The 26,665-nt window shown below is 52.3% G+C and overlaps 1 protein-coding gene across 3 annotated transcripts; it reads left to right on the top strand.

Moving 5' to 3' along the window:
- The first annotated feature begins 2,541 nt into the window (after positions 1–2,541).
- SLC13A2 (solute carrier family 13 member 2) lies at positions 2,542–26,665 on the top strand. Of its 3 annotated transcripts, none has more exons than XM_003812669.6 (12): positions 2,542–2,712; positions 18,096–18,224; positions 19,337–19,473; positions 19,584–19,789; positions 20,320–20,500; positions 20,613–20,735; positions 22,455–22,673; positions 22,901–22,989; positions 23,275–23,396; positions 24,539–24,700; positions 25,334–25,471; positions 25,983–26,665. In XM_003812669.6, the coding sequence occupies exons 1-12, from the start codon at positions 2,611–2,613 to the stop codon at positions 26,151–26,153; spliced, it is 1,779 nt and encodes a 592-aa protein (XP_003812717.1). In that variant the 5' UTR covers positions 2,542–2,610; the 3' UTR covers positions 26,154–26,665. The 3 variants fall into 3 exon arrangements, with proteins under 3 accessions (XP_003812717.1, XP_054957003.1, XP_054957004.1); XM_055101028.3 differs by having other exon boundaries at positions 19,190–19,473; XM_055101029.2 differs by lacking the exons at positions 2,542–2,712; positions 18,096–18,224 and adding an exon at positions 19,234–19,251 and having other exon boundaries at positions 25,983–26,620.

The raw sequence follows: 26,665 nt of genomic DNA, 5'->3' as shown, positions 1-26,665 counted from the left end.
GCTCATTAGGAGCCATGGAAAAAACCACAGTTATCTGCTGCATTAATTAAAGGAGAAGGGGGTGGGGCAAAAGGGAATATTGAATAAGACCTGGCAGAGTGGGGCCCTGGCCATGACTCCCAGGCAAAGGGGAAGTTTTTGTAATGAATATGACAGCTGGAGTCTTCCCGCTGGCCTTGGGAATTCATCACTGCTTTGAGATGAATTCATCACTGATGGGGCCTGGCTGCTGGTGATGCAATAGCCCCCCAACGCTGGGCCTCAAAAAAGAATCAAAGAAGGTCCCAAAAGCCTATGTCTTAGAAGAGGGCTGTAGGGGGAAGCCAGAGGGTCTCAGTAAAACATTGAGTTTTGTCCCAGCTCCATCAAAGGAGACCAGAGAATGGAGGGCTGAGCTAAGGGCACAGCCTTCCTGGAAACAAATCTGCATTCTCTCTGTTACTCACAAGGTGTGTGACTCTAGACGAGTAACCTCACTGCCCTGAGCCTACATCACAGAATTGGTATGGAGAGTTAGGTAAACTGGGATGCAGATTTTACACATGGTGAAGCTGGGCCTGGTTTTTTTGTGGCTCCTTAAAAGCCTCAGGCCATGGGAGAGGCTTCCCCCAAGGTGAGATAGAATCAGGGCATTGTCCTGAGTGTCTGAAACCCTTTGTCTCTCCCTGTCCTTCCTGGCTCTTGCTTACTTTGCCCTAGGCAGGTGGCAGGCCACTGTGTGGGAGTGAAGGAGCCATGCCTGAAGGGGGGCTGGGGTGGCTAGCCTGTACTCTGTTACTGTAGCATCCCACCCAGCCTGGCCTCGCTCCAGGAGCCCTCGACCTGGATCCCTCTGACCTCTAGGACCGCCCTGCGGAAAGCACCAGGGGCCTTTCTCTAAAAGATCCACTGGCTCCAGGAGTGTCTCGGTGGCATAACAGCCCAGGCCATGCTATGGTACACCTAGAACTATAGTTATCAGCTCTTAATCCTGTCCCCCGCAAATCCACATTCCAACCACGCAGAACCTTCTGTTCTCTAAACGTCCCCACGCTTCTGCATCTCTTCCCAGACTGTCTTCGCTGCCTGAAACATTCTCCCTGATACCCCGCCTCCTTATCCTAGCACACACAGATCATCATACTCTGATAACCTCAGAAACATGCATTGACCTTCAACTGCATGCAGTCAGGGTGAGGAGGGGTGAGGGCGCCAAGAGACTGAGGGTCTGGCCAGAGATAAGACCCACAATTTCTTCCAAACTACAATTTGCTCCGTTCAACATACATACACAGACACACACGCATGCACACGCCACCCTCCAGGCCTTCGTTCACTCTTCCCTCTCCTTGTGCCCCTTCCCCTATCACCTCGTGCCAAGTAAGACTGAGCTCTCAAGCCTTCGCTCAGATGCCATCTCTTCCAGGAGCCCTTGCCTGGTGCCTTTCACCCAGAGCTTCTGCCCTGGTTTGGACCTCCCTCAGGATACCCATAATGCATGTGTGAATTCTGGCTGGCTCCATGTCCTTTGGCCTCAGTTCCCCCATCTGTTAAATGGAATAGTAGCACCTAACCCATGGTGTAGTTACCGAGTTGATGAAGTACAGTAACTGACTTGTACTAAGTGCTGAGCAAATGTCAGTCTTTACCACCAGCAGCAGCAGCAGCAGCATTTTAATCTCTGTATCTTTAGCACTGAGCACAGGGCTGAATACATAATTGGTGCTAAATACTTGCTTGGTGGAGGGATGGATGGATGGATGGTTGGATGGATGGATGGATCGATGGATGGATGATGGATAAATGAGAGATCTAGTATGTTTCCAAAATAAGAGACAATCTTTGCTGGGGGGCGAGGGGGCTAGGAAGAGCCTGGAAGAAACTAACCTTCATTGTACACCTGCCATGCATCAAAGCTCAACATATATAAGTTGTCTAATTTGAGCCTCACAATAGCAAGATATTACTGCAGAATAAGGAAGTGGCTAATTCTGAGAGGTTAAGTCGGTGGATCAGTGTCACACAAGACGTAGTCAGGACCAGGGACTTTGATGGTCCTCGATACCTGGAAGGAGGAGGAGGAGGACTTGCTCCAGGCCTTGGCTGCTGTCAGTCTTAGACTGAAAATTCCTAGGGCATCTCTGTGGGCAGGGCAGGGCCACCCCACCCAGGCTGTCACATAAAGTGCTCAGCTGAGAAGCTAGCTTTGGAGAACAGAAGGAGAAAGGAAAGGCCGGGCCAACGGAGGTGGCTTGGGGGCTGCCTGTGGAGGGTGGCTGGGGGACTCGCCTTCCTTCTCCAGCTCCTCCAGCGCCACCCTCAGCAGCCTCCAAGAACAGAAGGAGTTAACGCTGGGCTTAACTTCTTGAAGGAACCTGAAGTTTTTTAATCCTTGTTCTTTCCTCCTTCCTTCTCCCTCTCCCTTCCTGATCTTTACTCCGCCTGTGGGTCCCTCCTCCTTACTCTCACCTCCCCAACTCCAAAAACACTCTGATTGCCAGACTGGGTCAATGGTTAACACTCAACTGGCTTTATATAAGCCTGCCACCTGCCTGCTGGGCTGCATCTTTGGTCCTTCTGTTACCCAGCTCCTGGAGGCAGTGGCTGTAGCAGCCCTTGCTGCTCCACACCATGGCCACCTGCTGGCAGGCCCTGTGGGCCTATCGCTCCTACCTGATCGTGTTCTTAGTGCCCATTCTCCTGCTGCCTCTGCCCATCCTCGTCCCCAGTAAGGTAAGGACTTGGTGTTCTGAGCACTGATAACTCCAGGGGGCAGGGGAGGGACTGTCTGGGCCGGGGTTGGGCATCCTTAGGATCCAGCATAACTTCCTCACTGCCCCCGCCCTGGAAGTGAGGCTATCGCCCCCTGCTCCTCCTGAGGACTGAGGGCTAGGAGGTCAAAGGGGCTTTTGCTTGGCACCCAGTTGTAGGAGCCCAGCTTGAATTGCTTAGGTGGGTTTGCAACCTACTGCCCTAGGAAACAGGAAACCAGTTCCATCAACGAGATGCAAGGGGGGCAGATGGAGCTGATCTACCTACTGTGTGCCCACCTAGCCCTGGACTGGGCTCCATGGCGGCTGAGATGGGCTGGCTGTGGGGAGGGGACGGCTGGGTAAGCAGCAGCAGAGTGACGAGGGTTGGAAGGAGAATAGGAGAAAGCTGGCTGCAGGCGGTCTGCATCTTTAAGAGCATAAACAGGAAGAGAAAGAGTTCACCTGTGGATTCAAGGGCTAAGTCTGTGGAGGAGGAGGGGTGGGAGTTGGAAGAGGGGACCGCTGCAGGTAGACTGCACAAAAACTGTGCCCTGGATGGAGGGGGAGCTGGGCACAACCAGGCGTCACTGCCTCCTCCTCCACCCCCAGCAGAAGTCATAACTTCATCTCTCATTAAATCAAGCCGCCAATGCCTGCCCTGCCCTAGGCACCCAGTAACCTTTTCCACCATCTTAAGAGGTCAGGCCTGACTGTCCCATTTGACAAATGGGGAAGATGAGGTTAAGTCACTTAGTCAAAGTCCCAGGGCAGATCCGAGTTTCATGGAACTTGGATATCATACACCTTTGGGCCCCACTCTGTAAGAAAAAGGACACAAAAGTATTAATCTGAAATTAGTTTCGGGCTTTGGGAAGGGTCCAGGGGGAAGGCCTTGAAGTTCAATCTTCAGTCAGTCGGCCTCTGGCAAATCACACAGCTGGGAGGTTCAGAGCTGGGGGTGTGATCTGGTGCCAAAGCATGTCTTCTCTCAACCCTGCTGCCTCCTGCCCCACCCCACACCCCCAGAACTGCCCATCAAGCCATTTTCTTCCTTTTGTCATAGATAGAGAAATTGAGTCAGACTTTTTTGTTCATGGTATCCCAAAGGGGTGAGAGACTGGGGGTGATAGTGGCACAGCCCCTGGGCCCCTGACACCTGGTCAGTAACAAGGCCCAGCTGACCTTTGAGATGACCTTCATCTCAGGCCAAAGCCGGTGGCATCTCAGTGCTAGGGACCCATCAGATGGGTTTTCCGACAGGCTGGGGCAAGTGTGTTAACCCCAGGAGGGAAGCCAGACAGGGATTTTGATTTCTTCCCAACTCCCCTCGACCTGGGGAAGCACAGCACAGAAAGATTCAGTAACTTGCCCAGGTCACACAGGAAATCCTGAGTCAGTGCTAGAAGCCATGCCTGTTGGTGAGACTGGGATGTGTTAGGAGCCCTTGTCTTCTGTGCACCGTATCTGGCCCTGCTACCTGCCTCTGGCTCACAGATGCTGCCAGCCCCATCCTGACTCTGGTCCTGTCTAGGAGAGGCCAGCCCCTCTCAAGGACTTTGCTCCTGCAATTGTCCTCTCACTCTCCTACAAGATAAATATTTCCTCTCTGCCTGATCTCCCCCATCCACATACGGAGGTGCTGTAATATCTCTCATCTTAAACAAACAAGAGCTCTCTTTCAAGGCCACGCTCCTTCCAGATAGTGCCTCTTTCTCTGCTCTCTAACAGGAAGTCTCAAGACACTGTCTACACCACAAGCGCACTTTCTCTTTTGTCAGCTCCCATCTCCAAGACTCAGATCCCATCAACTTCCTTGTGACCAAACCCTGGGCCACCCTCACATTCCTCAGTCCCTCGGCAGCATTTGTCACAGCTGTCACTCCGTCTTTGCCGTGCTGTCTTCTCTTGGCTTTGGTGACACCTTCTCCTGGTTCCTGCCCAGCCCTGCCCCTTCCTACCTTTCCTGACTCTGAGGTTCCTTCTCCATCTGACTCTGAGGTTTTCCAGGGTCCCCACTTCCCCTAGCTGATCTTATGTCATCTCGTGCTTTAAGAAGCATCTCTATGCCAATGAGTTATCAATCTATAACCCCAGCCCTAAACTCTAAACTTGTATTATCCAATGAACACCAGCCATCTCCCTAATTGAATATTTTCTTTGTAAGCAGGATAAGCAGGATACACTTTTCCACGTCCAAACCAAAACCCTTCCTGCCCTTCTCCAGTTGGCTTAGGCATCAAGAAATGCATCAACCATCTACCTTGCTGCAACAGCCAAAAACTCGGGGGCATTCTTGATTCTTCTCCTTCCCTCCTTTCCACGTGCAGCAGAAGGTCCTGCTCATTTGATACCCCAAAATACTCTGAATGGAGTCACTCCCCGCCCTCAGATCCACTGTCTCCCCGGTCATTTCCCATGTGTCCCACTCTGCTCAAAACCCTACATTGGCCAGGCGCAGTGGCTCACACCTATAATCCCAGCACTTTGTGAGGACGAGGCGGGAGAATTGCTTGAGCCCAGGAGTTTGAGACCAGCCTGGGCAACATAGTGAGACCCCACCTTAATTTGAAAAAACAAACAAACAAAAAAACCCTACACTGGCTTCCTGTCAAACTTAGGATAAAACCTCTTCAAGCAGCCAGGAGTCACCAAGGCTCAGCCCTGGACTCCCCAGGCTCCCTCCCCCTGTGACCCACCTCTTGCTCACTCTCCCCCACCCTCACCAGCTTTCTTTCTGCTCCTCACATTGCTCTGGACTGCTCTCCCAGATACCTCCTTCCTGTTTTTAGGTTTCAGCTTAAATCCACCTCCTTAGAAAAGCCTTCTCTGACCAACCCCAGTCATTCTTGGGGAAAAGCCCTGTTCTTTTGTTTATAGGGTGTTTACTCTCTGAAATTATCTATTTGCTTATTTTTTACTTCTTCTCTGGCTTCCTGCACTAGAATGTCGGCTCCGTGAGGACAGGGACTTTGTCTTGTCCCATGCAGAATCCCCAGTGCCTGGCACAAAGTAGATGTTCAAAAAATACTTGTTAGGCCTGGCGCAGTGGCTCACGCCTATAATTCCAGCACTTTGGGAGGCCAAGGCAGGTGGATCACTTGAGATCAGGAGTTTGAGACCAGCCTGGCCAACATGATGAAACCCCGTCTCTATTAAAAAAACACAAAAATTAGACAAGCATGGTGGCGCACACCTGTAATCCCAGCTACTTGGGAGGCTGAAGCAGGAGAAACGCTTGAACCCAGGAGGAGGAGGTTGCAGTGAGCTGAGATCACGCCATTGCACTCCAGTCTGGGTGACAGAGCAAGACTCTATCTCAAAAAAAACAAATAAAAAACCCCCAACTTTTTTTTTTTTTTTTTTTTTTTTTTGAGACTGAGTCTCACTCTGTCACCCAGGCTGGAGTGCAGTGGCACAATCTTGGCTCACTGCAAGCTCCGCCTCCCAGGTTCATGCCATTCTCCTGCCTTAGCCTCCCGAGTAGCTGGGACTACAGTCACCTGCCACCACGCCCAGCTAATTTTTTTGTATTTTTAGTAGAGACAGAGTTTCACTGTGTTAGCCAGGATGGTCTTGATCTCCTGACCTCGTGATCCGCCCGCCTTGGCCTCCCAAAGTGCTGGGATTACAGGTGTGAGCCACCATGCCCGGCCACCCCCAACTTTTTGAATGAAGAAAGGAAGGAATGTGCACACAGTGGATCCTGACCTGCATCCCTGTTGAATCTCTACTCTCTGTAATGAGTCCCCCAGCTTAGCCCCATGGCCCTGGCCTCCAAAGGGGGAAGAAGGAGCCCCAGCCTAGGCTCAAATTTGTGCCCATAATAATAATATTGACATTTGTTGAGTATATTTTATGTGCTTGACATTATGCCATGCACTTCAAAGCATTGTTAGAACATTTATTTCTTTCAAAAGCCTATGTGTCGGGCCGGGTGTGGTGGCTCATGCCTGTAATCCCAGCACTTTGGGAGGCGGGCACCCAAGGTGGGCAGATCACCTGAGGTCAGGAGTTCGAGACCAGCCTGGCCAACATGGTGAAACTCCATCTCTACTAAAAATACAAAAATTAGCCGGGTGTGGTGGCGCATGCCTGTAATCCCAGCTACTCGGGAGGCTGGGGCAGGAGAATCGCTTGAACCCAGGAGGCGGAGGTTGCAGTGAGCTGAGATTGTGCCACTGCACTCCAGCCTAGGAGACAGAGCAAGGCTCAGTCTCAAAAAAATAAAAAAAAGCCTATGTGTTACCATGAGGTTACTACTACTATCTCCATTTTACAGACATGTAAACTGAGGGCCAGTGTGGGGAAGCAATTTGCTTAAAATCCCAGCTAGGAAAAAGGTTTGAACTGGAACCTGGTCTTGGAGTCTCTGCCTGAGGCTCCCTGGGAGGCCGGTGGTGCCCCCACTGTGACCCACCTCTCAGGCCATCCTTTCTCATGTCCGTCCAGCTGTCAGTCAGTCCTCCCACCATACTTCAGTCCAGCATATCTGTTGAGCTCTTGCTCTGTGTCAGGGGTTACCAAAAGGAATACAGATGTTCCATTCTCAAGTTGCTTATAGTCTACAGGAGGAGACAGGTGTTTACGCCACACAAAGGTTCAGCCAGAAGGCTGCAGAGCTCAGAGGAGGGAGCAAATTCTTCCAACTGAGTCAAGGGAGAATCTGAAGGAGGCAACATTTGAGTTGGGCCTTGAAGGTTGGTGGAGTTTTAACAGTCAGAGGCATCAGCAGAACAAGTGAAGGGAACCACAGGAGGAAAGATGTAGGGGCCAGGAATAGTAGGGTGTGTTTGAGGGGTGGCAACAGAACCTTGAATTGCTAGTCACTCTCTGGTGCTCCCAGCAGATGGGGAACAGGAGGGCCTGGGGTCTTCCTGCTCTCCCAACCCTGCAGCCAGACATGGAAACCTTACATGCATTCATTTATTCATCCAACCATGCATTTTGTTAGTGAACACAGAACTCAGTACTATGTGACAAGTACTGTTTGGGTGTGTTGGGAAGAGAAAGTGGGAGGAGTGGGGAGACATACAAAAAGCAGAAACAATGCAGCAGGCTATGACCACAGCCTGGGGAGCGCTGCTCTAGATGGGGTCAGGGAAGGCCTCCTGAGGAGGGTGTTCCAACACTCTGGGAGGTCAAGGTGGGTGGATCGCTTGAGTTCAGGAGTTCAAGACCAGCCTGGGCAACATGGCAAGACCCTGTCTCCTCACTAAAAAACTTAGCCAGGTGTGGTGGTGTGTCCCTGTGGCCCCACCTACTTGGGAGGCTGAGGCAGGAGGATCACTTGAGCCCAGGAGGTTGAGGCTGCAGTGAGCCACATGGTGCCACTGCACTCCAGCCTGGGCAACAGAGCAAGACTCCTATCTCAAAAATAAATTCTCTAAAGTCAGCCAAGCACAGCTCTGGGTAAAGAGCCATCCAGGCAGAACAAGCAGTAAGTGCAAAGGCCTGCAGATGGGGAGAGCTTAGCAAATTCAAGAGATTAAGCAAGGCCAGTGTGGCTTTGGGGGCTCGAGTGAGGCCTTAAGAGGCCTCACTAGATTGCTTAAGTCAAGTTTAGAGACGAGGGTTGAGGTCAGCCAATGTCAGCCCTACAAGGCTACAGGGAGGAGTAGGGATTTTGTGCTGTGAGCATTAAGGGGTGAATAACTTACGACTCAGGGGTCGTTCAGCTAGTAAGTTACAGTCAAAACACAAACACCTCCCAGGACCCAAAGGCATCTGTAAAAACAGTCTCCTAGTGGCTCAACATTGGCCAGGACAGAACTCAGCTGAAGTCAATATTGCATTTATTGTAAGGCCAGAAGGCAGAATTTCTTAATCTGAATCACTGGCCCTTTTAGAATGCATAAACATTACATGTGTTTGAATTTTAAAATCTGTGTAATTAAGGCTGGGAGTGGCGGCTCACACCTGTAACTCTTGCACTTTGGGAGGCCAGTGCAGGAGGGTGGCTCAAGTTCAGGAGTTCACGACAAACTTGGGCAACGTAGAGAGACTTGTCTCCACTAAAGATCAAAAAAGTTGGCTGGGCGCAATGGCTCATGCCTGCAATCCCAGCACTTTGGGAGGCCGAGGCAGGTGGATCACCTGGAGTCAGGAGTTCGAGACCAGCCTGGCCAACATGGCGAAACCCCATCTCTACTAAAAATACAAAATTAGCTGGGCGTGGTGGCACATGCCTGTAATCCCAGCTACTCGGGAGGCTGAGGCAGGAGATTCTCTTGAACCCAGGAGGCAGAGACTGCAATGAGCCAAGATCACGCCACTGCACTCCAGCCTGGGCAGCAGAGTGAGACTCTGTCTCAAAAAAAAAAAGGGGGGGGGTCAAAAAAATTAGCTGGGCATGGTGGCGCATGCCTGTGGTCCCTGTTACTTAGGAGAACCAAGGTGGGAGAATCACTTGAGCCAGGGAGATCGAGGCTGAAGTGAGCAGTGATCATGCCACTGCACTCCAGCATGGGTGACAGAACAAGGCCTTGTCAAAAAAAAAATCTGTGTAATTAAAATACTCTTAGTGCAAGCTGTTCCTGAACCTCAAAGGCAGGGACTTGGATGATTCACTTCGGGCATGAAAACTATACAAGGAATTTGGACCTCTGTTCTGGGCCCCACCTCTACCTTTTGAGATTTCTTGGCCCTCAGCTGAGATAGCAGAGTCCAGTGAACAAAACATGGATTTTGGAGCCAAACAGGTGTGGGTTCAAATCCATTCAGCAGTGTGTACTGCCATGTGACCTGACGGAGCCTTTTCAAACCCTGTCATCTCTAAGGGGTGTTGTGAAGATGAGCTGAGATAGCACACATATACGTAGAGTGCCTGGCACCTAGGGCTTGATAAACACTTGCTCCCTTCGCCCTCTGCCTCTTATCTGAATTCCTGGGCCCCTGGAAAACACAGACTGGTCTGGAGCCCTGTGTGGATGCCTCACTTCTTCTCCATTGCTCTGTTCAAATGGGCTCTTGTGCTTAGGAGGGCCTCAGATGTTCCCACCTATAGAACAGGAAAGAATGTCTGGTCACCCACCAGATTGGTGAGCTGTGTCCCTAGGAATACCTGCAGCTGTGTGGAGATAGTTTTTCTAGCCTCTGGGATGCCTGGAAATAGGATAAGAAGGAGGACCCAGCCTCAAAGGCCAGGGGGATCCCTGGCGTAGAGTCCCCAACTTGGATTTTGCCCAGATTACTAAATCGTGTCCCTGTTTATCGGCACCTGCTAGGTGAAGGCCAGGAATGGGAAAGTAAGTCACCCTCTTTGACAGTAAAGTTTCCTGGATATAATCCAGCAGAGAGGCTCAGGGCTGTCACAAGGATCAAATTCGTAGAGGAGCTTGCATTTTGCTCTTTAGTGCATACAGGCAGGGCTGGCCCTGGCCCAGGCTGTGATATCAGGACACTTCTCCCCACTTTTGTTTTCTCCAGCACTCAAAAATTCATTGTTCCCTTTGGCCTCTTAAAACAGAAGCTGATGCAACAAAGTCATTCACATCAAGGTGTGCAAATCAATGAAGGACACTTGAATGAGAACAAGCGAAGGGTAGGAAGAGTCACTGCCATCACGTGCATCTTGAGGCAGGCATGGGGTGGGAAAGCTTTAGAATGGTTAAAAGGGAAGGCTTCCAGTGCATGCTGCTGGGCACAGGGAAGCCGTAGGCGGCTAACTAGAAGCAGCACCCCAGGTGACTGGTTAGGGGAGCACATTTCGCTTTCTGGGCTTGGTCCTGAGTTGGAAGTAGGAGTAAAGAGTTTGGGGCAAAAATCAGGGGAATTGGCAATCATCGAGCAAATCCTGAGTGTTTAGGGCTTACTGCTGTAGAGGTTGTCGTCTGACTTCTCGGCTGGTTATTACAGAAGTTGTGAAACATATTTTTACATATGAACTGGCCATTGTCCCCTTTGTATATTCAGTCCTCAAAGAATTAGGCATTTGGCATCTGCCTATTCTTCCTGGAAGAGACTTCCATCCCTCCACACTCTTTCATGTTTTTGTTTGTTTGTGAGATGGAGTCTCACTGTGTTGCCAGGCTGGCCTCAAATTCCTGGGCTCGAGCAATCCTCCTGCCTCAGCCTTCCATGTAGCCACACACCACTGGACCCAGCACCTTTTCATATTTTAATAGCTGTATTTATTTATTTGTTTAGGTTTTAAAAATTAACGGTTTTTTTGTTTGTTTGTTTGTTTGTTTTGAGACAGGGTCTCACTCTGTCACCCAGGCTGGAGTGCAATGGTGCAATCTCAGCTCACTGCAACCTCTGCCTCCCGGGTGGTTCCGGTGATTCCCCCACTTCAGCCTCCCAAGTAGCTGGGATTACAGGCACATGCCACCATGCCCAGCTAAGTTTTTTTGTTTGTTTGTTTGTTTGTTTTAGTATTTTTAGTAGAGACAGGGTTTCGCCATGTTGCCCAGGCTGGTCTTGAACTCCTGGGCTCAAGAAATCCTCCTGCCTCAACCTCCCAAAGTGCTGGGATTACAGGTGTGAGCCACCGTGCCCAGCCTATTACCTGTATTTCAATAAAATTGGTTTCCTTTGTAGTCTTATGTATTTTATTTAGTGCATTTAAAAACATTATTCTAAGACACTGGAATGCTTCATCAGGCTGCCAAGGGGATCCTGGTACCAAAAAAAAGTGTACAAACCCCTACATCAGAAATTTCCCTGAATGTATACAAACACTTGCACACAAATTTTTTAAACCGCATGTGGTAGTATCTGTGTAATATTTTATTAAACCACAAGTCTGACCATGCCACTCTCTCTCTGCTTAAAACTCTTTAAGGCCTTCTCCCTTTTTCTCCCCTGTCTTCCAGACAAATTCCTAGATCCTCTCAGGGCAGACAAGGCTCTTTCCAAGAATGCATCTTGATTTTTTATGTCTCATTCTGTTCTACATTTACTCCCTCACCCCAACCCCCTTTGCCCACTAACTGAACTCCTACTCACCCCTCAGTACCCGCTCAAGGTTCCCTCTCTGGAAGCCTTCCTCAGCCCAAACAAAAGGAGGCTCAGGGACGGGGCCCCTTCTCCTCTGAGCGCCATTCTTCTGGACTCTGCTTTACAGGTGCTTGGCAGGCTGCCACCCAGTGCCTCGCCTTGCTCCTGAGACCCGGGAGTGCTCCTGCCAGCAGCATGTCCACTTGCTAGGGGCAGAGGGGCAGTGGGAGTGTCCCCCATGTGCCAGCCTGTCCCCACCCTTGGGTTAACCTTCAGTCACCAGGAGGAATAAGGTGTGACACCTCTGAGACTGTGGGCACATGTGCTGCTGCCTGACAGTCACAGGCTGTACTGTGCCAGTGACAGAGGCCATGATGCCCACAGGTCCCACACCTGCCACACACCCCGGGTCCGGAGTCTGCCCTGGACTCCTTGGCACCTTCACTTCCATTTGTGCCTCATGTAACCTCTCTGGTTCTCCAGAAGCCCAGGAGCACATTTCTCTCCCAGCACCAACCCTGCTATGGGCTCACAGGCTACAATGCTTTAAAACTTATTCCTGGCTGGGCACGGTGGCTCACACCTATAATCCCAGTGTTTTGGAAGGCTGAGGAGAGAGGATTGCTTGAGCCCAGGAGTTCAAGGCCAGCCTGGACAATATAGCGAGACCCTCACCTCTACAAAAAAAAAATTGTTTTAATTAGCTGGGTGTGGTGGCACATGCCTATAGTCCCAGATACTCAGGAGGCTGAGGCAGGAGGATTACTTGAGGCCAGGAGATCGAGGCTGCAGTGAGCTGTGATCACATCACTGCACTCCAGTCTGGGCAACAGAGTGAGACCCTGTCTCTTAAAAAAAATTTTTTTAAAAAAACCTTATTCCTACATTTGTTAGCTCTCTTCATCCTTACAGTAGCCCAGTTAGGTGGATGTTTCTGTTATCCCCATTTCCAGATGAGGAAACTGCATAATGGAGATAAATGTGTTTACAGCGGCGAATGCTTGATGTTTCTTACCAGAAAAGCTGAGAGAGGTTAAGTAACTTGCCCAAGGACACACAGCAGTAAAGCGGGGCCTCAGCACTCAGCATGTGCCCTGGACATGTGCCTTCCCACTACAGAAGAAGCAAGCTGCCTGGCTTAGGGTTTGGAAGCCCCTCTGGGGGTTTCTCTCTTCAGTCTGCCCTTCAGGCCAGCCCACACAGGCACTCAGACTCCCCGAGGGCCAGCGCTGGGCCTGACTGATGCCTGTTCCCCTAGGGCCCACGTGCATTCATCCACTCATTCAGTGTCAACTCTGCTAAATAGATGCCAGGCACCTCGCTGGGGTGAGCAGAAACAGACTTGCACCCTGCTCCCTGGAGGGTAGAGTCTGACAACAAAGATTGATACTCATCTTTTAGTCCCTAAAACTAAATGTTTAATTGCAGACTATGATGAGTGCTATGCAGAAGAGGTACAGGGACTTAGAGTGTGAAAAATGGGAACTATATCCCCTCCTGGAAGCCAGCCTGAAAAATCAATATTTGAGCTGAGATCTCAAGAACCAGTAGATATCAACTACGCAAAGTAGGGAGGGAAGAGAGGTCCAGAGAGAGGAAATCATGTGCAGAGGCCCTGTGGCCAGAGGGAGGATGCAGTATTTGAGGAACCCACAGAGGGCTGGTATGGCCAGAGCAGAGAGAGTAAGGGGGAGAGTGTTAAGACATGAGGCACAGACCAACTCTGAACTTAGGTTCCTGAAAGCACTAGGAAGCCACTGAAGAGATGTGAGCTGTTTTGAGATGAGTGTGTGTGTGTGCTGGGGGAGGGGGGGTGCAAATTAAACAGATTTGTGCCTTGAGATCACTCTGGCTGCAGCAAGGAGAAAGGATTTCAGGGTCAAGAGAGGAAGCTGGGAGATGAATAAGGAGGCTTTTGCAGAGGTCTTGCTGAGACTTGGACCAGGCTAGTGGTCCAGAGCTACAGAGAAATAAATGGGAGCACTCAAGGGGCAGAACCAGCAGGACTGGGTGCATGGCCCAGAGAGGGTATTTGTGGAATGAGTGGCTGATGAACAGGCAGGAGACCCAGGGTCTGCCTGCAGTGGGCTTCCAATCACAAGGATTGACTGCTGGGTGGAGAAGAGTGAGGATCTGAACAGGGTGACTTCCTTGGGGGTGGGGGTGACACCAGTGGGAAAGGAGGCTTTACAGACCAGGCCAGCACCTGAAAAAGAGAGACAGGCTAGATCATAGAGGAGAAAGAGGCTACGCCCCCGTCCTCAGGAGCCCATAAACAGATCTTGAGAGGAGAGTAGCTGCTACAGTCAAGGAACAGAGCTGGAGAACAACCACCCTGCTGGCCTGGGGAAGGAGGAGGCAGGGCCAGAGGTAGAAAGAAGAGCATTTGCCACCAGGAGAAAACTCTTCCCTGCTGGTTTCTGAGCTCCAGGAGGGGCCACCAGGGACTGTGGTGCAGGCCATGCCTTGCACAACTCCATATGAGAATGGCAACCTGGACTTGTGCAGTGCAGCAGTCCTGGGGAGCAGCCAGTGGCCAGCGTGTAAACCAGCTGAGTCCAATGCCATAGGCTGTCAGTTGAACTTGGCTGGCCTAGGTTCCATAGAGCTGGGTTGCAAGGCAGAGAGCACTAGAGTGACCTGGAAGGATAAGGCTGATCCCCAAATCCCCACTTCTAGAGCTGGGAATACTGACCTTGTAATTGGATATACTGTGTGCCTAAGAAGAAAAGACCCCCAGGGCTCTGCCCTCAGGGAGTGCCCGAGAGTACCTGACCCAGGGGGCCTCTCAGAACACTGACAGCTCCTCAGTCTCGAACCCAAACCCTCTAAGCATCAACAACTGTCAACAAGGCAAAGCTAGACCTCTCTGAGTCTTGGTTCTGCCCTTTTCAGAAAATTCCTTTGAAATGCACAGGCCAGGCACAGTGGCTCACACCTGTAATCCCAGCATTTTAGGAGGCTGAGGTGGGAGGATCACTTGAAGCCAGCAATTCGAGACCAGCCTGGGCAACAAAGCAAGAACCATCTCTACAAAAGATACAAAAAAAAAAAAATTAGCTGGGCGTTGTGACACATGCCTGTAGTCCCAGCTATTTGGGAGTCTGAGGCAAGAGAATTGCCTGTGCCCAGCACTGGAGGCTGCAGTCAGCCTTGATCACATCATGAACTCCAGTCTGGGCAACAAAGCAAAACTCTGTCTTTAAAAAAAATTTTTTTTAATTAGAAAAAATAAGAAATAAAATATACAAAATAAAATGCATGGGATTACAAATAAACCAATTATTTTGAGATACAGGTATCAAAATATGGAAAAATAAATTGCAGCTCAGAAATAGATGTACTTCCTTGCTAGTGCATTAGGTAAGATCTAAAGTTGGTATAATAACTACCAAAATTTCAAAATAATGATGGAGGTAAACAAAATGTCGAGAGCTATTCTGAAATAACTGCAACAACTTATCTGGATCGGTGTCTAATAGCTGATAGCCACAGTCAAATATCTGTGACCACGTCACCAATAATGCCATTAATAGCACTATGATTTTATGTTCATAACCTTAGTTTGATGTTCTTGAATAGATAAAATAGTTTTCCCATTTATCTTCATGGATCCTCAGAACTCCATGCCCCAGTTAAGAATCTCATGATGCAGGAAGAACAAATCAGCGAATTGTGCTCCAGCTTGACAGGCTGCCCAGGAGGTGGGATGGGGAGGCAGGGCCAAAGCTACCCGGGGTTAATGAAGGCTTCTGGATGGAACTTCGGAACAGGTGTTGTGTTTTGATCTGAGACTGCGGACACCCTCAAATGCAAGATGTTTAAAGGGTTTGGGTTTGAGACTGAGGAGCTGTCAGTGTTCTGAGAGGCCCTCTGGGTCAGGTACTCTCGGGCTCTCCCTGAGGGCAGAGCCCTAGGGAGATAAAGAGGAACTCATCACAGACATAGGCAGCAGGGAGCAGGGAGCCATGCATCAAACACACTGGAGCACATGGAGGCGAGTCTGACTTTTTTTTTTTTTTTTGATACAAGGTCTCACTCCAGTTGCCCAGACTGGAGTAGTGCAGTGGCGTGATCTCAGCTCACTCCAGCCTCAACCTCCTGGGCTCAGGTGATTTTGCCACCTCAGCCTCCCAAGTAGCTGGGACTACAGGTGCTCACCACCACACCCAGCTAATTCTTGTATTTTTAGTAGAGACTGGGTTTTGCCATGTTGCCCAGGCTGGTCTCAAACTCCTTTACTCAAGTGATCAGCCCCCCACGGCCTCCCAGAGTGCTGGGATTACAGGCGTGAGCCACCATGCCCAGCCTGGTCCGATTATTAACAACTCCCTTTGGAGTATGGAAACAGGGTCTCAAAGTGACATGCTTAACAGAGCCCAGCCACAGGAAGTGGCAGGCCCTGGGGAAGATAGCTCTGGATTCAGAGCCCCAGCTCATTCTCCCTACACTCCACTGGTCACAGGGAGCCTGAGGCTGAGGACACCCTCAAATGCAAGTGATCATGCTCAGGGTAGCAGGTGAAAGCTGGGGCCCGGGAAGCAGATGTCCTGGCTTCTCCACTTACTATATGTGTGACTTTGAGGCATTTTTGAAATGTATTTACTCCTTTCTTTTTTCAACTGTGAAATGTGAACAATAGTTATTACCTCTGAGAGCAAATAAATGCAACTTGTAAAAGCATTTGAAGCACATAGAATATGATGCCTGGCACAAAGTCATCCTCCAATACTTATACAGAAACTTCTTCCTGAATCAGCAGAGTGAGCGCAACCCCAGCCCTGCTCCTTGTCTCTGGCCAGAGAGTTCTGGATGGACAGGGTGGAGGACACCAGGGTCCAGGAGGGCTGGCCCGCCCTTAGTCCAAGGGGAGGGTAACTGGCCATTCAGTCATTGCGGGTGAGGAAACACTGGCATCAGCAGAATCCTGCTGGGGGAGGAGGGGGCTGGGTTTCTCTGTCTGAGGGTCAAAGTGGCCCCAATCCTGGGGCTGATGAGTTTGTCTCCAGGATGAAGAGAGGTAGTAGAGGTTTGGTGGAAAGAGAGCTTGGCTTCGGACAGATTTGGTGGGGCTATGTGCAGTTGGGCAGGCTACACACTGCACAATTACTGGGGCACCATTCACACAGACTACAAGGGGAGTGCTCTTAGGTAGTGCTTGAAAGTTACCCAATCCCAATCCTTTATCTGAGTTCCATCCAGGCTCTGCCACTTTTTTTTAATAGTTCTGTGACCCTGAGCAAGCCGTGTACCCTCTGAGCTCATCTATAAGGTGGGACCACCACACCCACTTTAATGGTTGTTATGTTTTCATGTAAACACAAAAATGACAATACTAAGTTCCTAAGAGTTGCTGAATAAATAGCAGCTGCCTCTTCCCCCAGGCCACCGCCTACTCCCACCTCAGGGACCCTTCCCAAGCTTTAGGGTACTAAGAGTGTGAGCCTAGCCTGTATGAGGTGGAGAGGACAAGGACAGGGCAATTGGGATGGGCAAGGGAGGAGGGGCTCCCCAGCCCCATTGTCCAACAAACCCCAGCATGCGGCCCCCTCCCTTGGCAAATAAAGAGTGGGCAGGTGCCCAGCCCCTGGAGAGGGGATACGGGTGCCCTCTCCTGGCTAATGATTCCCCAGCCCTGGGAAGCCTCTTGGCTAATGATTCCCCAGCCCTGGGAGAGGCTCTATAAGGGGGGTGGGCCTCCATTCTTGCCCCAGGTCCCCTTCCAGGCCTGAGGTCAGGCTTCTCTAGACTTGGGGGCTTCATGCAGGAAAGAGGGACTTCTGGTACTCAAAGACTCACAAGACTCAGCATTGCCTCACAATTCCCTGCACAACACAAGCATCTTGGGGGAAACTTCACATAGCCTATAAATGTAAATTGCTCCTCTGGAGTTGTGTAATGCAGCAGCCAGACCAGGATTGCTAGAAAGGATGCCACAAAACCGACTCTGTCTGATGGAGAGCTCACTCCTAGCAAAGGGAACAAACACTAAATATCCAACAAACAAACATACTCTTGCAGCTTGTGATAAAAGCCAGGGAACGCCAGGGTGCCAGGCAAAGGTCCACATTGCCCAGGTCCTGCTCCTTCTTCTGGCAGCCCCCATCTCATCTTGGGATCCTCAGCTGGGCCCCTGCAATCCCATTGGGCTGGATGGGGACTGGTAACCAACTCCAGACTCTCCGAAGTGGCTGGCTTGTAATGTCTGGGCTCCCCAGGGTCAAAGACAAGGTGATATTGAGTGCCTTGCTTTGCTTTTTATTTGCATTTTGAAATGAGACCTTGGGCTTGGGAATCAATGACTGTGGGTTTCACAGGCTCTCCCCAGGCAGTCACAAATGGCCTGGTTTGTCTGACAGACAGGAGGTGGCATAGCTCTGGGACACAGGCCCTCTGACAGCTCTGCCGCTTCTCTCCCACCTGCAGGAGGCCTACTGCGCATATGCCATCATCCTCATGGCGCTCTTCTGGTGCACTGAGGCCCTGCCCCTGGCCGTCACTGCCCTCTTCCCCTTAATCCTGTTCCCTATGATGGGCATCTTGGATGCCTCTGAGGTGAGCCCCCATCCATAGGAGAAAGCGTTCTGGGCAGTGCGGGAGGCCAGGGGGTGGGTTCCCTCAGACCTTGTTGACAAAGGAAGCCTCATCATAGGCAGGGCACATGGAGTAGGGGTTCCTGACTCTGCATGAGGAAGAAGTCAGCTAGAAGGCTGCGGGCTGGGGTGGGGAGGGGTGCAGAATTAGTGCTGCGAGTTCATTCAAGGTGAGAGTGATTAGCCAGCCTTAGGTGGGAGGTGGAAGGCCCAGTGACACAGAAAAGGGGCCTTGAGGGCCAGCTAACACACTCATATACTTCTAGTTCAGTGGCTTTTGAACTTGAACAGCATCGGAGTCACCTGGAGGGCTGGTTAAAACACAAATGGCTGGGTCCAGAGTTTCTGATTCGGTAGATCTGGGGTAGGGCCTAGGCATTTTATTTCTAACAAGTTCCAGTTGGTGGTGATGATGCTGGCCCAGGGATCATACTTTGAGAACCACTGTCTAGTTTTTAGAAACAGCACTAAAGTATCTATCTCCCAGTCCATGGCTTGAAACATGAATGGAATCACGGTAGATTATCTCCCAATTAATTATTCCTGAGGGGAGATAAAGTGAGTTTGACAAGAAGAGTGGAACCTGGTTGATATTAAATGATAGATAATCCAGGCCGGGTGTGGTGGCTCATGCCTGTAATCCTAGCACTTTAGGGGGCCAAGGCGGGTGGATCACTTGAGCTCAGGAGTTCGAGACCAGCCTGGCCAGCTAGGTGAAACCTCATCTCTACAAAAAATACAAAAATTAGCCAGGCATGGTGGTGCGTGCCTGTAGTCCCAGCTACTTGGGAGGCTGAGGTGGGAGGATGGTTTGAGCCAAGGAGGTGGAGGTTGCAGTGAGCTGTGATTGTGCCACTGCATTCCAGCCTGGGCAACAGAGCCAGACCCTGTCTCCAAAAAGTTAAATTTATTTTTTTTAAATGGCAGATCATTCAGAGACCATTTCCATCCAGTTTTGAGAGCCCAGGGGAATGCCAGTCTGTGGGAATGTCAGTGACTGCATCCCATAACCTCGGGGGCACCGTGGGAGACTCCAGGGTCTTCCCGCTGCTCAGCCATGTCTCCACCTGCCAGGTTGCCGTCGAGTATCTTAAGGACTCCAACCTCCTGTTCTTCGGGGGGCTGCTGGTGGCCATCGCGGTGGAACACTGGAACCTGCATAAACGCATCGCCCTCCGTGTTCTCCTCATCGTTGGGGTGCGGCCTGCCCCGTGAGTTCCTCCTGCAAACCAGCACGGGAGAACCTGATGAGGAGATATTCTGGGCACCCGGTCCCTGAAGGGAAGCTGGAACAGCAGTGTGTCTGTCTGCCCATCCCTAGGCTAATCCTGGGCTTCATGCTGGTCACGGCCTTCCTGTCCATGTGGATCAGCAACACGGCCTCCTCAGCCATGATGGTGCCCATCGCACATGCCGTCCTGGACCAGCTGCACAGCTCGCAAGCCAGCAGCAATGTCGAGGAGGGCAGCAACAACCCCACCTTCGAGCTCCAGGAACCAAGTCCCCAGAAGGAGGTGACCAAGCTTGGTGAGAAAAATGAGGCTAGACTCTGCCCCAACCCCTTGGTTCTTGGAGAGAGTCTGAGGGTCTGTCCGTTTCGAGGGCTGGTCATCTTGGAGCCTTTGGGGAGAGAAGAAAGCGATGCAAGAAGGACAGTGACCAATTTGTTTTTCCTTTTTTAAAAAATGTCAAGTACCCTGTTTTGGGAATCCCCTCATCCCTGGGCAAACCAAGATGCTTGGTCACCATAGCAAGAAGAGAGCTGGAGTCTAGGTGAACAGTCCAAGGTCTAGGCTCCATTCTTCCTGAGTGGTTTGGGTAATCCTCGTTTCCCTCTCTCAAGAGAGAGGTCAGATCAGAGAGTGTCCGAGGGTGCTCCCAGCCTGAGACTCTGGGGAATGCTGGGCCCCTCAGGCCTGGAGACATCCTCTGTCCTCCTTCCAGCCCCGGTCTGGGCTGTTCACAGACAAGGTGCCCTGGAGGCCCTTGCAGCCCTGGCCCCATTCCCCAGAGCTGGCCCTGTACCTGCCCCCACCTGGGCTCTCCCTTGTTCCCAGATAATGGGCAGGTCCTCCCTGTCACGTCTGCCTCTTCGGAGGGGAGGGCACATCTCAGCCAGAAGCATCTCCACCTCACCCAGTGCATGAGCCTGTGCGTGTGCTACTCCGCCAGCATCGGGGGCATCGCCACGCTGACTGGCACCGCACCCAACCTGGTGCTGCAAGGCCAGATCAACTCGTGAGTGACAAGGGGTGGGCCACCTTGGGGGATCTGCACACTCACTGGGAGGTGAATGGGGCTGGGCAGTTCTCTGGGCAATGTCACACGGCAGCCCATGTTCCTCCTTCAGGCTCTTCCCCCAAAACGGCAACGTGGTGAACTTCGCCTCCTGGTTCAGCTTCGCCTTCCCCACCATGGTCATCTTGCTGCTGCTGGCCTGGCTGTGGCTGCAGATACTCTTCCTGGGCTTCAAGTAAGTGGCAAAGTTGGTGAGAGAAGCCCAGGTCCCTGCCCTTAGCCCTGGGAGCTTCCAGTTGGGTGCAGATGTGGAAAATGATATTATCACCATCCCAATGAGAAGGCTTCTCCCTCCCAAAGCCCCTCTGTGCACTTGGACCCCCATTTGAGGAAATTACTGGGTAAAGAGTATTATCCCATTTCACAGACGCGCAAATTGAGGCTTCAGGAGTGGTTCGCAACTAGATTTGTCAGTGCTGGGGCTGCAAACCAGGTCACTTGATGCCCCTTCCCATAATGGTCCATCGTCCTTTGATAGGTGCTTAAGGGGCACACACTGAGCATGGTTAGTTACAGAAGCACCTGCTGTGTTCCTACTGTATACTGGGTTGTGTGTAAGGCACTGAGAATACTAGAAGGCACTGGGCACAGTCCCTGTCCTTGTAGCCCATCAGGTGGATGATGATATGGTGGGGGCCATGACAGAGGGAAGCCCAGATGCTGCAAGAGCACAGAGAACACAGTGCCTAGTTCAGCCCAGGTGAGTGAAGATTCCAGAACACCATGGAGGAGATCATGCCTGGGCTGAATCTTGCAGGACTAGAAGTCAGCCAGGTAGAGAATGGGTGAAGAAATTCCAGGCAGCAGGAGCAGATTGCACAAAGCACAGAGGCAAGACAAGACGTGTTCGAGGGAACTCTAGTTCTGCAGGACTAAAACACAAACAGCAAAAAGGAGCATCAGGTCATGAAGCTGGAGAAGTAGGCAGGGGAAGGTTCTGGAAGCTCTTGTGTGCCACCTAATGAAGCCAAGAGTAGTAAATAGATTTCATTCCTACTTCCACCAGGTTCCTGGTAGTCACTGTTTGGAGCTCTGAGTTGGAAAATCATAGGAGACCCTGCTAAGGCTCAGTTAGTATCAAGTCTGTGATTGATTAGTGATGTCTGCCATGAATATGGGATAAGAGTGGTGGTATGAGTGTTACTGTGGTATTAATTATAATTTGCCCTTCCTGCCCAGGCAGTGGAGAGCCCTTGAAAGTTTTTAAGCATTGCTGCTGCACTTTGGAAAAATCACTTGGGCAAATGTAAGGAAGCTGGATTAAGGTTGGGAGCTGGTACAAGGCAAGGTGGTAGTAGAAGAGGTCAGCACAGTGCCAGGCACCACGAGGGAGTCAAAGATGTGTGAAGTGTGGTCTTTGCCCTTGAGGAACTCACAGTCCAGCAGGGAGGTTGAGATTTACCCAAGTGGAAAGTTAAATGTCAACACAAGTTAAGTCAGCAGCAGAAGGAAATGGGCTGCAGCCTACTGTGCCTCTGAGGACAATGCAGGTGGGGCTCAGGCTGGCAGGGGATAACCAGAGAAGGCAGAGGAGGGAAGGGAGGACTTCCTGAAGGCTGTTGGAGGAGGAGAGCTGTGAGCCAGGGCAGGAAGAAGTCCCAGGGTCTGAGCTGCTAGGTCCTCCTCACCCTGGGCAAGGGAGGGTTCAGCACCATAGAACCCCTGGAGGAAAAGGGGCTCAATGGGGCAGGGCCAAGCATGGAGAATAAGCAAGAACTATGACCTCTAAAAGTCTTCTGCTCCTCCTCCAGAACCTCAGGCGGAGCTGGGGCCTGAGTGTAGTGACCCTGAGATGCCCTCTGTGGGCCTCAGCCTTTAGATGGTAGGCACTCAGAGCCCCTTGCTCCCTGCTGGAGCAGGCCCCCCACGAGCTGCCCCGTCCCTCTGCCTGCAGCTTCCGGAAGAACTTTGGCATTGGGGAAAAGATGCAGGAGCAACAGCAGGCAGCCTACTGCGTCATCCAGACCGAGCACAGGCTGCTGGGCCCCATGACCTTTGCAGAAAAGGCCATCAGCATCCTATTCGTCATCCTGGTGCTGCTCTGGTTCACCCGGGAGCCGGGCTTTTTTCTTGGCTGGGGCAATTTGGCTTTTCCCAATGCCAAGGGGGAGAGGTGAGAGTTGCAGGGGTTGGGAGGAGGACACATCTGGGGCTCACATGCTCGGGAAGGAGGGAAGGGTATAGGGCCCCCATTGCAGAATAAGAGGTGACACTTGGTGGGGGATGAAGGTTCCCCAGGCTTGTCTATGGGAGAGGCTCATCTCCACCACCCTCCACCCTGTGGCCCTGAGCAACCCCAAGCGGCTAACCCAGCCCTCCCCGCGCCCCCTCCACCAACAGCATGGTGTCCGATGGGACAGTGGCCATCTTCATCAGCATAATTATGTTCATCATACCCTCCAAGTTCCCAGGGCTGACCCAGGACCCAGGTAAGCACCTGGACTGGGGCAGGGAAGGGTCTCCGGGCAGCCCCTGCCTTCAAGTATGTAATGTACCTTCCACCACACTTGGCAGGAGTAGGCAAAGCCCAGAAAGGCTGGAGCGACTTGCCAAGGGCACAGGGACTCGGAGACAAAGTTGAGATGTTGCAGAACTGAGGGTCCCCTCCTGCATGCGTTAAGCTCCAAAAGGGACCCACACAGGGAGCCCGCAAATGGAGAGGGGAAAGGCCTGTTTGTTCTTTGGTGACCCATCCTTCTCTGCTTGGGGAGTAGAAAACCCAGGGAAGCTGAAGGCCCCTCTTGGCCTCCTCGACTGGAAGACGGTGAACCAGAAGATGCCGTGGAATATCGTGTTATTGCTGGGTGGTGGCTATGCCCTGGCCAAGGGCAGTGAGGTGAGAGGCCCCCAGCCCCCTCCTCAGCCTGTGTGAGGGTGTCTCTGTGGCAGGGAGAGAGGGGGCCCTGCTTCTATCCCACAGAGGGGAGACCTGGTCCCCACGTAGGAGCCTCTCGGGTAGGCAGAGCCTTTGCAGCAGCTGGGAAGACTTAGGTTAGAGCCCTCATGTGGGAGGAAGAAACACAAGCCCTAGGGACCTCTTTGTTCAGTTCTCAAAGTCCAGGGGAAGGCAGGATTCTCTGGTGGGCAGAGCCTGTTCTCAGAGACAAATGCCATCCCACCCCAGCCCTTTGCCCGCTGCCAGAGCACACAATAGCATCAGCACCAAAGTAATTGGGGGTTGTGTTGACGCGGTCTGCCCTCCGCAGCCACCAGGGGGCACCATGATCACACCCACCCAGGCTCTGGGGACCAGAACATCTTTCCCCAGAGCCTCCATCCAAAAGAGGGAAATCCCTGACACGGCATCCCTGGGCCTCCGTGTTCTGGCTCAAACAGAAGGTGGCTGCCCAGGTCAGGGATCGGTGCAGGGGACTCCTGGGTCTGTGGCATGTTCATCCACTGACTGTGCCCAGTCCTGTGCTAGGCGCTGGCCCCACTGAGCGGGATTAAGTCCCACCTTACAGCCTGGCATTCCAGACGTGGGAAGGCAAGACCTCGGAGCTCTTCTGACCCTGTGGACTGTCCCTGTCCTCCCATTAGCCTCTTGGAGCCTCTGTCAGGGTCCTCCCCCAACTTTCCCTCCCTGCCAGGAGCAAGGTTCCCTCTGCCCCAAGCCACTGGACTGGAAGGGGCAGGAAGAGGGCTAAGGTTGTCCAGGGACCTCCTGAGAGAGGTCAGGAAGGCAGGAGTCAGTGCGGTCAAAGATTTTTGCTCCCACCAAGCCCCAAATTTCCCAAGAAGGCCCTTTGGCCCCCTCCTAATTTCTCATCTGCCCCTTCTTCCCACACCCAGCTGTTCTTCAAGAGCAGGAAAGGGTACCCCTTGGTCTTAGCTGGGTCCTATCATCCCTTTAGAGCTGTCTTTGACTCTGAATACTAGGGAGATGTTAGCAGGAGCAGGAGCCTCATCGAGCCTCGGCAGAAGACTTGGGGGCCCAGGCAGCCTTGCCTCTCACATGCCATCCTCCTCTGCCCACAGCGATCGAGCCTGTCAGAGTGGCTGGGAAACAAGCTGACCCCACTGCAGAGTGTGCCAGCTCCAGCCATTGCCATCATCCTCTCCCTCCTGGTGGCCACCTTCACCGAGTGCACTAGCAACGTGGCCACCACTACGATCTTCCTGCCCATCCTAGCCTCCATGGTGAGCTGGCCCTCAGAAACACCTCCTCCAGGCAGCCCGCCTGCCTGCCCCACCAGGGGTTCTGCCTGCTGGGCAGAGTATCCTGTCTTTGCACCTCCTCTTTTCCTTTTCCTGAAGAGGACCCCTGAGTTTCCATCCTTCTCCAGGCTCTTGAGCCACCTTGGGCCCCAAGGCGCTTTGGCCCCTGACTCACCCCGTCCCTCATGATGTCACCCCTGGAGTATCCTGATGGGGATCCTGGTGGCCTCACCCACCTCCCCACCCCAGTCCCTGTTCTGGTCATTCCTGAGGTGACGGGGTGAAATTGCTCCCCGAAGCGTCCCAAGCCCCTTCCTCCCCAGGCGTGTTCCTGCAGCCTTTGATGACACCCCCGGAGCCCCTTTGAGATCGGTTTTATGGGCCCCTCCCCTCACCACACCCCACAAGGCAGGGCAGCACACTCATTCCCTCCAGAGAGGTCAAGAGGCCCTTCCAGGTCACCCAGTGCCTTCTGGGAGAAGTGGTGGGCTCATGACCAGAGAGTGTATTAGGGTGCAGGGGTTGTTCCCCAGAGAAGCAGGAGAATTGGGGGCCATGCCTCTCCCTCTGGCTTGGTGACCAAGTTCAGCTCTGCGCCACTGCCTCCCACTCCAGGCCCAGGCCATCTGCCTCCACCCTCTCTACGTCATGCTCCCCTGCACTCTGGCCACCTCCCTGGCCTTCATGCTGCCTGTGGCCACCCCGCCCAATGCCATCGTCTTCTCTTTCGGGGACCTCAAAGTGTTGGATATGGTAAGTGGCAGGGAGGCCTGAATGCCTCATCCCTCCTTCCTGCTCTGACTTTTCATCTTAGTGAACCACAAAGCAGCTTAAAGCCACTGAGAGTCTCAGAGTTGAGCGGGTCCTCATCTGGAATGAAGGTGCAGTTGGGGAGGTTGGGACATGACCTCTCAGTGGTGGCATCTTCAGGCCCTGCCAGCCCCAGGCTATGTGAGAGGGAGGGAAGTGGGTGGGGAACATGGGGAAGGCTCCAAGGTGCCAGGCACCCACACTCAGGGAGATGAGCTCAGAGAGAACAAGCCCAGGGCCCTGGAAGCTCAGGAGGAGCACCCCTTTCCCCTGTTAGCACAGGGAGTAAAGCAAGGGGCAAAGGCATTGGCTATGCTGCAGGTTATACCAACGGGAGGACTTCCCAGAGAGAATTTTGCTGGTAGGAGGGCTCCTGTGCACCCCCAAACACCTGGGGACTTGGGGGCAGTCCAGCCCAGCCCCTGCTTAGCCAAATGGACTCTCCTCACACCAGGCCCGGGCAGGATTCCTCCTCAACATCATTGGAGTCCTGGTCATCGCACTGGCCATCAACAGCTGGGGCATCCCCCTCTTCAGCCTGCACTCTTTCCCCTCCTGGGCACAGTCCAACACCACAGCCCAGTGCCTGCCGAGCCTGGCCAACACCACCACACCAAGCCCCTAGGCTGGGGCACAGCCTGGCCATGCCCAGGAAGACCCACCCCATTCCCACTCCTCTGAGCCGGGAGGGGACACCCCAAGCTCCAAGCTCCAAGCTCCAGGCCAAAGGCTGAAAGGCACGTGTGTACATAATCTCTTGTGTGTCTGTAAGGAAGGGGTGTATGCTCAGTTTCCTATGTGCTGGAAGAAAAGGTGTGTGCATGTGTGTGTGCGCATATGTGTGCGCCTGCATGGATGTGAGGGGTGTGTGACGTGAGGCTATCTGAGGGGGGCTGTGTGCATGCACATGATCCTAGGTATGTATGTTGGACAGTGCACACGTGTGTGTTCACAGACAATACAACATGCCCTCTCTGGTGCCCCAGGTCTTGGTATCCCCAGCTTAGTGACCAGACTTACTTGCACTGTATTTATTGAAATTCAGGCTTGGAGTGGCCTGGGAGGAGGGCCTGCCAGCAGCTGCCACGGGAACAGCCTCTGGGCTGTTAAAGTCACATTAAAGTCTTTTTCAGTAAA

This window comes from Pan paniscus, chromosome 19 (assembly GCF_029289425.2).
Source record: "Pan paniscus chromosome 19, NHGRI_mPanPan1-v2.0_pri, whole genome shotgun sequence".
Classification (NCBI taxonomy): domain Eukaryota; kingdom Metazoa; phylum Chordata; class Mammalia; order Primates; family Hominidae; genus Pan; species Pan paniscus.
Note: the sequence above shows the minus strand (reverse complement) of the source record. Positions and strands in the feature narration are given on the sequence as shown.

Bases quoted from the DNA above. Each gene is read 5' to 3' on its own strand.
- SLC13A2 (XM_055101028.3), top strand. From the start codon at position 2,611: ATGGCCACCTGCTGGCAGGCCCTGTGGGCCTATCGCTCCTACCTGATC. The intron at 22,990-23,274 runs GTAAGCACCTGG...CTTGGGGAGTAG, and splicing joins AGGGCTGACCCAGGACCCAG to AAAACCCAGGGAAGCTGAAG. The intron at 25,472-25,982 runs GTAAGTGGCAGG...TCCTCACACCAG, and splicing joins ACCTCAAAGTGTTGGATATG to GCCCGGGCAGGATTCCTCCT.